The following is an 11,978-nucleotide window of genomic DNA, read 5'->3' as shown; positions in this document are numbered from 1 at the left end:
TTACAGAAAAACAATAACCCATTGGGAAAACCCCATAGTGGGACTGAAAGCTGCACCTCTTGAATTTCCAGCTGCCATGACCGGTGAAAGAAACGGAGCCTTTTCTTTGGGGGGGGGGGGGAATGAGCCAGCAGAATAGTTTTCTATTTTTGAATTTTGCATTGAATTGGGTGAGGTTTCTAGCATGAAAAGTGTGTGTGTTTCTCCACCAACAAATGGGGTAGCAAAACAAGACGACTTCTGCTCAGTGCTAGGCCTGTGCCGTGCGGTTCATATCAAAGGTCCATTGAATCCAGTATCCTTTTCCCAAAAGTGGACACTCAGACACCACCACAAAGCTCACCAGCCAGGCATGAAGGAGATACCCACCCATTGCTCCTTGTCCCTTGCCCCCAGCATCTGGTAGTCAGAGGTATACTGCTTATGAACATGGAAGTTCCATTTAGTTGTCTGTATCTGTTTCAAATGTGTTACTTATTGCATTTATATTTTTAACGAGGATGCTTTTCTCTCTCTCTCTCTCTCTCTCTCTCTCTCTCTGTGTGTGTGTGTGTGTGTGTGTGTGTATAAAGGTAAAGGTAAAGGATCCCCGGATGGTTAAGTCCAGTGAAAGGCAACTATGGGGTGCGGCGCTCATCTCACTTTCAGGCCGAGGGAGCTGGTGTTTGTCCACATACAGTTTTCTGGCTCATGTGGCCAGCATGACTTAACCGCTTCTGGAACAACAGGACACAGTGACGGAAACCAGAGCACACGGAAATGCCGTTTACCTTCCTGCTGCAGCGGTACCTATTTATCTACTTGTAAGGTAAAGGTAAAGGGACCCCTGACCATTAGGTCCAGTCGTGACCGACTCTGGGGTTGCGGCGCTCATCTAGCTTTATTGGCCGAGGGAGCCAGCGTATTGATGGAGTAGTAAAAACATAGCATGACTAAGCCGCTTCTGGTGAACCAGAGCAGCGCACGGAAACACCGTTTATCTTCCCGCCGGAGCGGTACCTATTTATGTACTTGTACTGGTGTGCTTTTGAACTGCTAGGTTGGCAGGAGCTGGGACAGAGTAACGGGAGCTCACTCCATTGGACAGATTTGAACTGCCGACCTTCTGATCGGCAAGCCCAAATGGCTCAGTGGTTTAGACCACAGCACCACCTGCGTCCTATGTTTATATAATGTTTTTAAAGATGACACCTTATGTATTTGTTTTAATCAGGCTGTGGGTTTTAGTTGTGCTTTATTTCCAGTTTTCTTTGTACAGTGGTACCTCGGGTTACATACGCTTCAGGTTACACACTCTGCTAACCTAAAAATAGTGCTTCAGGTTAAGAACTTTGCTTCAGGATAAGAACAGAAATCAGGCTCCGGCGCTGCAGCGGCAGCAGGAGGCCCCATTAGCTAAAGTGGTGCTTCAGGTTAAGAATAGTTTCAGGTTAAGTACGGACCTCCAGAACGAATTAAGTACTTAATCCGAGTTACCACTCTATATCACTCAGAAACATTTTGATCAAGTGGGTTAGTGATCCCCCCCCCAAATACATTTACACTTCAAGCCTCATCAACCGTTGGTAGCACTCTCCCCAGCATCAACCCTCCTTTAAGTGGGCAACCAGCTGGTAAGATGACTTCCTTCTCTTCTCTGCTCTCCCTCCCTCCACCAATCCTGATTGCATCCTGCTCTGTTTGTTATGCAATACATAACATTAGTGAAATTGGAGAGATGACTGTAAGGCGTGACCTTGGATGGGGATTCTTTTTCTGCTTCATCATGGCTCTAGTCACACTCTTGAGACACGGCTGGTTCCAGTGTCACTGTCTATCCCTGTCTCAGAAAAAGGACTCTGAGCTGTCCGTCTGCATGCTGGCCAAAATATCACAGGGTTGAAAGGCGAAAGGGGGCATTGGAGGACATCCCCCCCTCCAGCAACTTCTCCTTTAAGGCAGGTAGATCCATCTGCCACCCGCTCAACATACACCACCCAGATGGTCAATTGTGGCCGAGCCGTGTATTATTTTCCTCCCCCCTCTGTGATCTTAGCTCTCGGTGGTGGTGGTGGACCTAGCTAAATGTGGCTATGCCATTGGTGATGGAGGGAACCCAGAACCTTCAGCAAAACAGGAGTGAACTCCTCCCAAGATGTACTTTCTCTACAATATGCTGAAAGCTGTCTGTTTCACTTTTGTGTGGGGATCTGAAAGTGAAGCTGGGTCAAAGTTCCCTCTCCCTTCTTTTGGAGGACACTTCAAAAGTGTACAGTGGTACTTTGGTACTTGAACGGCTTGGCTCCTGAACAAATTGGCTCCCAAACTCCGCAAACCCGGAAGTAAATATTCTGGTTTGCGAACGTGTTTTGGAAGCCAAACTTCCAATGTGGTTTCTGCTTGAGTGCAGGGAGCTCCTGCAGCTTCTGCAGCCAATTGGAAGCTGCGTCTTGGTTTTTGAACGGTTTTGGGAGTCGAATGGACTCCAGGAACGGATTCAGTTTGAGAACCAAGGTACCACTGTATATGTATGTGGCAACTTTTGGCAATGCCACCAAATTTCAGGTATTTTCGTTTTACCTTAAATATATGGTGGCGAAAGCTGCCTTCTCCTTCTTCTTTTTCTCAAGACAAACAAAACAAAACCTGGCTGCTGCTTGAAGGCCACATTCCTGGGACAGAATGCCCTCAGGAATGATGCTGAGTCACACATCCAGTCCTAGGAATGTGGACAGAGCAGCCAAACTGCCACTTGAACTGACCCGGTCCTACCGTTGGACACAGATAGGTGGCCAATTCAGATGGCAGGTCTGTGGGGCAGCACCCCCAGAGACCTTGTCCATTCCTCTCTGTTGTCACACAGCTGGACCTGGGCTTCATATTCTGGCATGCTTTTAGAGCTAGGCAATGAAGCGTGACCCTTGGGCCAGACACATTCTCCCAGCTAAGTCTACAGCACACATTTGTGGTGAGAAACATTTATGTCTCCTTGAGCTCCTTGTAGGAAAGGTGGGATATAAATGAAAAAATAAAATATAAAAAACAATCGCCAGTCAGCTACTGGAGACGGAGGTGCCATCTTATTCTTCACCTCAATCAGCCAAATGTCTTGGGTCGGCCCTGCATTTGAAATAGTGCTGTGGCTTTTTAAATAATTGTTTTTAAGAAAGATGGACTGCATGTTTAAGCTAAGTCAAGAAAAGGGGGGGGGGGACATTTGCCTACCTCAAAGGTTAATTCAGTCACAGACAGGCATTCTCTACCCCATGTTGTTCTACGAAAGCATCGAAACAGCTGGTTTAAACACTGTGACTCAGCATTAGCTGAAATCCATGACTCAGAATAGACCCATTTCAATGAAGGAACATGACGAATGTTAGCCCATTGAATTAAATGGGTCTAATCTGAGCATTCCTTTGTTGGAGACAACTTTCCACACATGACTTGGTGGCCAGCATTGCAAGTCAAACAGTGGCCCAGAGCAGTTTCTCCCTTAGGCACAGACCAGCCTTGGCTTGTGGAGGATTTGCAGGGGCAAAGAGGAACCCAAATAGGAATCCTGACAAAAGTGTGGGACATCTGTGTGTTTACTTTACACTCTTTCACCCACCTTGTGATGGGAAGGAGTTAAAAACTGGATCACCAGTGGCAGCCAGGAATGTATCTCTGATTGTGGAATACAAACTGTATTTATTAGTCTGCAGATTTAGAAATAATTCATTAAAAAGAAGGGTTTGATTGAAAGAGAGCATGCCAGTTTCCCATAACAAAGCTCAAAATCTATTTTAATTGAAACTACTGTGGTGCTGTTGATTTTTCCTTTCTCTCTCTTTTTTAAAAGAATATTAAAATTGTTTTGCTCAAGTTAATGGAATCGGTAATACGTGTTTACAAATGTAATAATATCCGTAAAATGAAACACCATCAAAACAATCTCTTTTCATAATGGGAGGATCCAGGTTTCCCCTCTGTGAAATGTGATTTGTGGGGGAAGTGAGTTCATTTGATGAATGAAGCAATATATCGCAATCTGATCGAAGAGAAGCTGATAAGGGTAGAACTGCAATCAGCCAGGCAAAGGGGCTATTTCAGTCCTCTGCAGAGGAGACCTGAAAATAATTTTTAAAAATAGCAAAAGATGAGAAACTTTCCTGGATGATAACATCAGAGCAAAAATTCAACCCAGGAAGACCCTTTCCTTCCTCGACTCCAAATCCCATGACATTTGCAGTGGAATGAGTTCAGAATTGGACCAATTCAGACAGATTTTGACAGCACACAGTAGCAAAAATAATAACTTGAAGAGAGAGAGAGAGAGAGAGAGAGAGAGAGAGAGAGGAGGAGGAGGAGGAGGAGGAGGCGGCTAGTTTGGAGGCTACAGTCAAACCTTGGATCCTGAACACTTCCATTTTGGAACGGGTTGGCTCCCAAACGCCAAAAACCCAGAAGTAATTGCTCCGGTTTTTGAACGTTTTTTGGAAGCCGAACATCCGATGCAGCTTCTGCTTGAGTGCAGGAAGCCCCTGAAACCAATCAGAAGCCGCGCCTCAGTTGTCGAACATTTCGGAAGCTGTATGGGCTTCCGGAATGGATTACGTTTGACAACTGAGGATTGACTGTATTACTGGGTATCATCAGCCCTAACAACTGGCCATGCCGGCTGGGGGTTGGTGACGGATGGAGTTCAACTGGATCTGGAGGGATTCCAGGTTCCTCACACCTGGTTCAGGGCTCTCTGCATCAAGACCACCACTCTGAAATGGCCCTGGAAATGAAGAGGCAGCCACGGGAGACGAGACAATGCCACACTGTATCCTTCCTATCAGATAACAATCTGGCTCCTATGTTCTGAAGCAATTGTTCCAGACACCTGGAAGCCAGAGTGCACTTTCCAGACTCAGTATCATGTGCTACAGTGACATAATCTGGAAGTTACGAAGATCTGAATGACTGTTGCCACGTATGTGTGTGTGTGTTTGGACTGGGAAGACAGTGATGCCATTCTCTCCCCCGCCCACCCCAACCATAAAAAATGTTTTGGGCCACACCTGTCCCAAAGTACTCTTCCTAAAGTGTGTGGGGAAAGGAAATCCTTTACTCCATGGGGATTTTCTGCAGAAAGTGCATTACTTACCTGTGGTTTAAAAACAATAGTGGGAGATGAGGAAGATGAAGCTGTTGATGGTGAAGAAGGACCCGCCAATAGCCAACATCCGGTCCCATCTGGTGCCTAAGTAGACAAGGGGAAAAAGAGCTGTTGGCTACGGAGTACAATGAAAAGTTGCCACATTTTGCTGAGTAGGTCGGGTGCCATTTTTTCAGAATCAGATAAGGCTTCGTAATTCCGGTTTGGGCCTCAGAATGCCTATTAGTCATGTTGGCAGACTCCTATCAGAGAGATTGTTATCAAATTGCCCTGTGTGATTCATTGTTCCTATCTAATCCTGATCTCAAAACCTGAGAAATACATGAGCATGAGAGATAGCATTACGCATGCTTTCCCCAAAGACTGCCTGAGAAATTCAAGCAGCAGAAGGGAAGCGTTTATGAGGAATTACGATTCGGTAGGAGCTACTCCTTCCTCCTGGATGGAACATGGTCACCTGCTCTGCTCTTGGGTCTGATCTGGGGAGGGTAGATTGTTTTTTGGGAGGCCAAAACCACCACTGACATAAGTAATGGAGGAGGGTAAATGCATTATATGAATATGAATATTATTATTTAGCTGTGTAGCGAAAGCCATTATGAAAAAATACAGAAAACAAATGCATTACAAAGAATAAAATACACTGCACAGTTAAAATAATTATTAAAGGCAGGCATTCTGTCAGATAAGATTTTGCTCCCCTGAAGAATTTAGCTTACCCGCCCCACAAACTTTTCTCCTTATAACTGCCACCCTGAATGCAAAACAAGCACTTTTTCAGAAGTGTAGGGGGACCTGTCCCCTAATAAACAGCTAATCAAACACCTCTCACCTGGGATATTTAAATTTTTGAGCAAGGCTGCTCTTAAGTCCTTGTAGACTGGGCAAACTACATTATAAGAGCTGCAACTTTAGGAGTGTTTGCTTAAGCTTGTTTTCCCCTTCTCCCTCCCACTCGCCCCCTTTTAAATAGGTAAACCTGAGGGCAGAGAGGGTGTCAATACTGCCCCCTGCCTTCCAAGCAGCTCTGAGAGTGTTTTTTTGGCGAAAGGGTGTAAATGCCATAAATTAATAAACAAACCCAAAGATTACCTGGTCCAACAACAGTGACAGGGTTACTCTTCTTCGAAATAACCTTCCGTCCAGAAAGATGCACTATGTATCCACACCTGAAGAGTCCCACATTCTTGAGCTTCATGATGCTCATGTTGTAGATGTAGATGTGGCCGTATGAAGCCACAGCTGAGACGCTAATCCAGTCGCCATAAAACTGGAACTCCTTGAGATTCTTCGTTTCAGGTGGAGCTGAGCACACAAGGCTGACCGATTCTCCCAGGTTGTCCTTGATGAGGTTGGGGTTCAAAGAGAGGACGGGGGCTTCCGGGGCTTCTGGGAAAGAAAGATAAACACCCAGGGTTGAGATTCCTTTATGTAACAGAGCCAGCAGCTATACTAACTCCTCTATCCTGAAATACGCTTGCAATAGTTGGGTGGGAAGAAAGAAATTGAGAGAGGATGCAGATTCAGATGTCTGTTTTTAGGTTAATTTTTGACAAGGTGAAAGGACGCAAAGGTTGGGGAAGAAATCTCATCCAGTTGCATTTTCTGAAACCACATGCTAACCGAACCTCTCACACCCTTTGAAATTTGCAATGCAGTTCTGCAGCAAGATAATCCATCTACATTCAGTTAATGGCTTGCCCCAAAACAGGCCTCTCAAATAACTTTACAGACAGGGAACTGTCAAAACAAGCATAGAGACTGCATAAATTGGTATTTTCTGCCACCTGGTGTGGTTAGGATTTGCTGCTGCAGTCCAGGAAGTTCTGGCCAGGTTCTGCTAATCAGAGTTAATGCAATGGCTATAGCAGAGCATCCAGACTGGCCCAAGACAATTTGGCACCTGAGGCAAACCACAAAATGGTGTCCATTTCCCTAGCCCTAGTGAAGATCTACACAGGGAACATGGATAGGAACAGCACCTCCTATTCACCAAGAGGCTGCCGTAGTGTTGGCATTCGGAGGCAGCAGCCAAGTAGGCGGCAGATCCAGCCCGCAAGGAGCACACTACAGCTGTCATTGTGGCAGCAGCAGTGGCTGACACATTATTGGGAGGCCAGATCTGCTGCCCCTGTAGATTCTGCTGCCTGAGGGAGTCACCTCACATTGCCTCATGGGTAGGCTAGCCCTACAGAGCACCTCCTCTGAATATAGGTTGAATCTACCATGCAGATCCAAAATTTTCCCTAGAACTGCTTCTCTGGTGAAAGTAGAAGTCAGAAACTAATATATGCCCCAGGGGGTTTTCTGGCACAGAACCACTGATGTCCTAGGGACTAGAAACCTACCCTTCACTTGTAGAGAGATGGAGTTGCTTCGGGCAGATGTGACCTCTGTGTCAGCTTTCCCCATCCAGGAACCACAGCTGTAATTTCCCGTGTTGTTCGTTTCAGCCCTAAAAACCAGTCTGCCCTTTTGATAAGGGTCGGCAGCCATTTTGAGAATCTGTTGCCCATCCTGACTGAAGAACCTGTATCCCTCCACCGTCTCATTTGGGGAAGTTGAGCATATGAGCACAACCCTCTCCCCTTCAAAGTATTCAGGATAATTTGGCTGTACCAAGAGTTTGGGTGGTTGGAGAGCCCCTGGAAGAAAAGCATAGGGATCTCAGTGGCAGGCACAGAAGGGGAACCTGAAAAGAATTGTCACAGTGTGTGGGGTGGTCTGCTTTAGCTTTGTTCTCTTCCAAGTTACTCCACCCCACTCCCACATGCTTCTAAAAAATTCTGCAAACCATGAGATTCAGACCAGATCCCTTACAGAATGCTCCATTCCATTTCTCCCCCTCAAGCTATTCCTGAAATATTTTATTATACTTCTGCAAACGTGAGGTTCCCCCAATGCCTGCTGGTAACTTCCCTTTTCTGCCCTGATGGTATCGTTTTCGCTATATTAGGACCCACATGTGGAGAGTGAGATCACTGTCAGCTTACAGAATTCTGTTACGATACATAAGCCGGCCTGGGAATTAGAAGCTTACTACAGTCTCTTCATGGAAAGTTGGACCAACATTGCACAAAAATGAGGAGGAAGACTTAGGTGGTGGGATTCGGGACTGTACCACTTCAGACTACAGGTGCGGACAGTCATATTTTGGAATATCCCCTATAAGCAATCGCTGAATGTGCTCATCCAGGATACAAGAGGGAAAACCGTGGTAAACCAATTGAGCATACATCACACTTTTCATCACCTCACAACAACCTTGTAAAGTAGGTCAGGCTGAGAGTTAGTTCATACCCTACAACATTTCTCCAATGAAAATAGGGACATCCTAAGGAAAAGTGGAACATTCCAGGATCAAATCAGAAACCAGGATGGCTTCTCTGAATCAGGGACATATCTGGAAAATAGGGACATTTGGAGGGTCTGTTAGGGATTGGCCCAACATCATGCCCTGAGCTTCATGGCTGGAGAAGGGATTTGAACCTGGATATCACAAGTCCTACTTCCAGGGGTCAGTGGGAAACTTTCTGGCATCACAGGCCAGATCTCTATCGGTATTGGCCTTGTGGGTCAAATTTGACAAGTGGAATTTGATTTTCTTCACAGTGTTATTTCTGCTATAAAAATGTCAAAATTTGCTACTTTTATGCTGTATGATCAGCAGAGGATAATGGAAGTTGTAGTCTCAAACAGTTGGAGGGCACCAGGTTGAGGAAGTTGGCTCTATGTTCTTCTTTAGAGACACTCTTGTCTTCTCCACATCAACAACTCATTGTGGAGATGTTGGAATGTTACCTGCAGATGATGCTGGCTGTAGAACAACATGCAGGAAAACTGAAAGAGAGAAATAAAAATAAAAAGGCATGTTAAATAGACCTGATTTGATCTGAAGATTATTTACATGTTATATTTATCTCAAGGGAGTACATGTGAGGTTCATTGGTAGGCTCCCATCGAAGCACTGACAAGACTCTGAGACCTGCATAGCTTCAGGAAGGCTGCAGCATCAAATCCCTATGATTTAATTAGCCCCCACAAAACAAAACTATGTTGTCAACATTACAGGGAAAAAATATCATTATGGCGAAGAGGATAAAATGAACAAAAATCACATTCTTGAAATAAGTACAAAACACATCACAAATCAGTAGGTCTGATAAATTATATGTCAAGTGTGCTGGATCACCCTCAGCCCCCCAGGAAAGCCGGATGAGTTTTGATGATGCTGGAGGTGTCTGCCTGATGTTTTCTGGCACTTCAAAAGGACAGGTGCTACCACACTCATATGCCCTTTTCTCTGCGCATGTAAGATGAACCTCTTGAGCATAAGGCTCTACTAAGAGGGCCTCTCCCAAGGATCGAAGTGACTGGACATGATACAGGAATGGTCCGACTGAGAAGTTCAACTTTGCAGACTTTGGCTGCACCATATGGGCTACGTTAAAGCACATACCCAAGTCTTATCCACCAAGGCAATCCTTACACACGTTTGCTCTGATGTTCCTTAAAAGAAGAGACCCCTAGCCAGGCTCTCGATTTTCTTTAGGAGGGATGAGCAAAGCTCCCACAGCGCCCCCTTATGGACTCTATCTCCTCCTAGATGGGAAGAGGGTGTCTCTCAGTGAGCTCTCTTCTTCCCTCTGCCCAAATCACTGCTACCCATTCCAGTTGCCTCTGAGCCTCATCCACATTACCACCCAGAGGAGAAGCACAAGGCAAGTGGAAGGGCGCTGCTGTCAATCCCTCAATGTTGTTGTTGCTTGCTTGTACAGAGATAGTGGGTGAAGGCTGGCAGTGATAGCAAGGCAGAGGAGGACCAGGTATGCTGAGCCCTAGAGAATGTCAAGTGTAAGAGGCTCCATAGCCCTCTCTCTCTCTGTATGTATGTGTGTGTGTGTTTATTATTTTGACAGAAAGGATGATGAGGGTAGAAATAACAGACTTGTATATTTGCATACACACCATGACATAATCTAGGATGAGAGATGAGCATTTGTGGTTACTAGCTGCTTCTCATTACTCGGCTGTTAAGTTCTGCTTCGCACATTTCCACATCTGTATCCAATTAACTTAATATGCTTTTTTGTGGAAAACAGTTTTCAATAATATGATACATTTTGCACGATTCCCCCCTCCATGTATATTTTTATATACATGCATTCATAAGAATGCTTACACGCATACTTCACGCATGTACTTTTGCACGCGTAGCTTGGCTGCAGAACTGCGCTTCAAAATTAGGAAAATGTGAATTTTGAAGGACGGTTGCGTTTCTGTTTCGTGTCTTGTTTGGGAACATGTGACTTAGGTCGGTTCACCTATTAACATGAACTGAATTTAAATTCTCAGCTATCCCTAGTGAGGATGCAACTGAGAAGTCTATTTGCCCTCCTCGGGTGGGCTGGCACTGTATCTCATTTGTGAACTGGCCTCTAGCAGGCTGGATCATCCTCCTGCTGCCATAATGGCCAATTTAGGGAGCAGGAATTTAGGGGGCGTTCCACTGGGCACAGTGCCAACTGGCCAGTAGTGGTACTTGGCGCCATGCCCAGAGAAAGCTTAAATACCTGCAGGTCCATGATATTGTGCATTCACACCACTTGAATGGCAATGACCATCAACTTGGGGGGTGGCCCCCTCAAATATTTTGTGGGGGGGGGGTCCAAAGACCCCTCACCTCCTAGGGGTTGGCTCCTATGGTTCAGAGCGTGTTCTCAGCAATTGCTGAAAGCCAGTTAAAAATTTTATCAAGATGATTCTTTTATGGTGGATCAAAGCAGGAATTAAAACCCAGGAGAAAGGAGTGGTAGAAGAAGAGGTCGAGGAAGAAAGAAAGTAGCAACATACCTAGCATGGGAACCAGAAGAATAACCTCCATGTTGAGAAGGATCTCTCTCCACCTGGATTGCACCTCCTTGGAAACTTGGTATCGCCAGTTTTTATATCACCCTTCCTCTCCAAGGCAGACCCTTAAAGTGTCTTTACAGAAGGGTGGAGGAACATCAGTGAAGCCCATATTTGCATAATCGCCCAGAGGGGAAATGCAGTCATTATTGGGGAAAGAGCCATTGGACTGAGGGACTTTGCTGCCTAAAATAGAAAATGGAAATAGGTCTGGCCAGACTAGAGGAGTCAGCACTTGACCTGCTAACTGCGTTGATAATTCCTGTTTTGTTCGTGTGCTCAACACATGCTCTGCTCCAGCCAGCAAAAATGCAGAGAGAAGAGGTTTTGTTGCAGGAAAGAATTGGAGCCAGTGGAGGCTGGTGCATTGGGGCAAATGGGTCACTGCCCCACCAAACTCACCTTCTGTTAGCCAGGCTCCACCTGCCTGCTGCCTTAGCTCCAATCAATCCAGTGGGAGATCCATTTTTGATAGACTAACTCAGTCTGACACTTCCACTATATTGGTTTTTATGCTTCTGTGCTTTTATGTTCGTACATACTTTATGGGCTAATAGCCGTATAAATAAAGAATTGAATTGACACTTCCAAACTTGCTTGTTTCAGTCCAGAACACAACCCCCAGTCAGATGACACATTTTCCAAGATTTTTCTTGAGTGAGCATGTGTGTGCATAGTTGACAATAGTGAGACAGACAATGTAGTGTTTGGTGGAAAGTGAACTGCTGCAAAATGCTAGCAGCACTGAGTGTGATGAAGACAGGGCAGGCATTACTTTTTAAATCTTTTCATACACAATGAAAAAGGGGAGTGAAGAGTGGATCACCAAATAGCAGCCAGGAATATGTCTCTGATGGCAGAATACTATCTGTATTTATTAGTAGGCATTGTAAACCACCCTGGGATCTTCAATGTTAATAATAATAATAGTAATAATAATAAT

General features: G+C 45.2%; 1 protein-coding gene across 2 annotated transcripts; it reads right to left on the bottom strand.

The window, feature by feature from the left end:
- Positions 1–3,649: 3,649 nt before the first annotated feature.
- LOC310829006 (uncharacterized protein) lies at positions 3,650–11,527 on the bottom strand. 2 transcript variants are annotated; one of them, XM_083707152.1, is made up of 6 exons: positions 10,979–11,527; positions 8,927–8,965; positions 7,474–7,770; positions 6,218–6,514; positions 5,114–5,209; positions 3,650–4,088 (listed from the first exon to the last, which is right to left on the bottom strand). In XM_083707152.1, exons 1-5 carry the CDS (start codon positions 11,007–11,009, stop codon positions 5,121–5,123), a joined length of 753 nt encoding a protein of 250 aa, XP_083563278.1. In that variant the 5' UTR covers positions 11,010–11,527; the 3' UTR covers positions 3,650–4,088; positions 5,114–5,120. The 2 variants fall into 2 exon arrangements, with proteins under 2 accessions (XP_083563278.1, XP_083563279.1); XM_083707153.1 differs by lacking the exon at positions 8,927–8,965.
- Between the last annotated feature and the right edge of the window lie 451 nt (positions 11,528–11,978).

This window comes from Podarcis gaigeae (assembly GCF_964106915.1).
Source record: "Podarcis gaigeae genome assembly, chromosome: 13".
Lineage (NCBI taxonomy): Eukaryota > Metazoa > Chordata > Lepidosauria > Squamata > Lacertidae > Podarcis > Podarcis gaigeae.
Note: the sequence above shows the minus strand (reverse complement) of the source record. Positions and strands in the feature narration are given on the sequence as shown.

Coding starts and splice junctions, on each gene's coding strand:
- LOC310829006 (XM_083707152.1), bottom strand. CDS start 11,009: ATGGAGGTTATTCTTCTGGTTCCCATGCTAG. Junction 8,966..10,978: donor TCTTCTGGTTCCCATGCTAG/GTATGTTGCTAC, acceptor TCTCTCTTTCAG/TTTTCCTGCATGTTGTTCTA. Junction 5,210..6,217: donor TGTCACTGTTGTTGGACCAG/GTAATCTTTGGG, acceptor TTGTCTACTTAG/GCACCAGATGGGACCGGATG.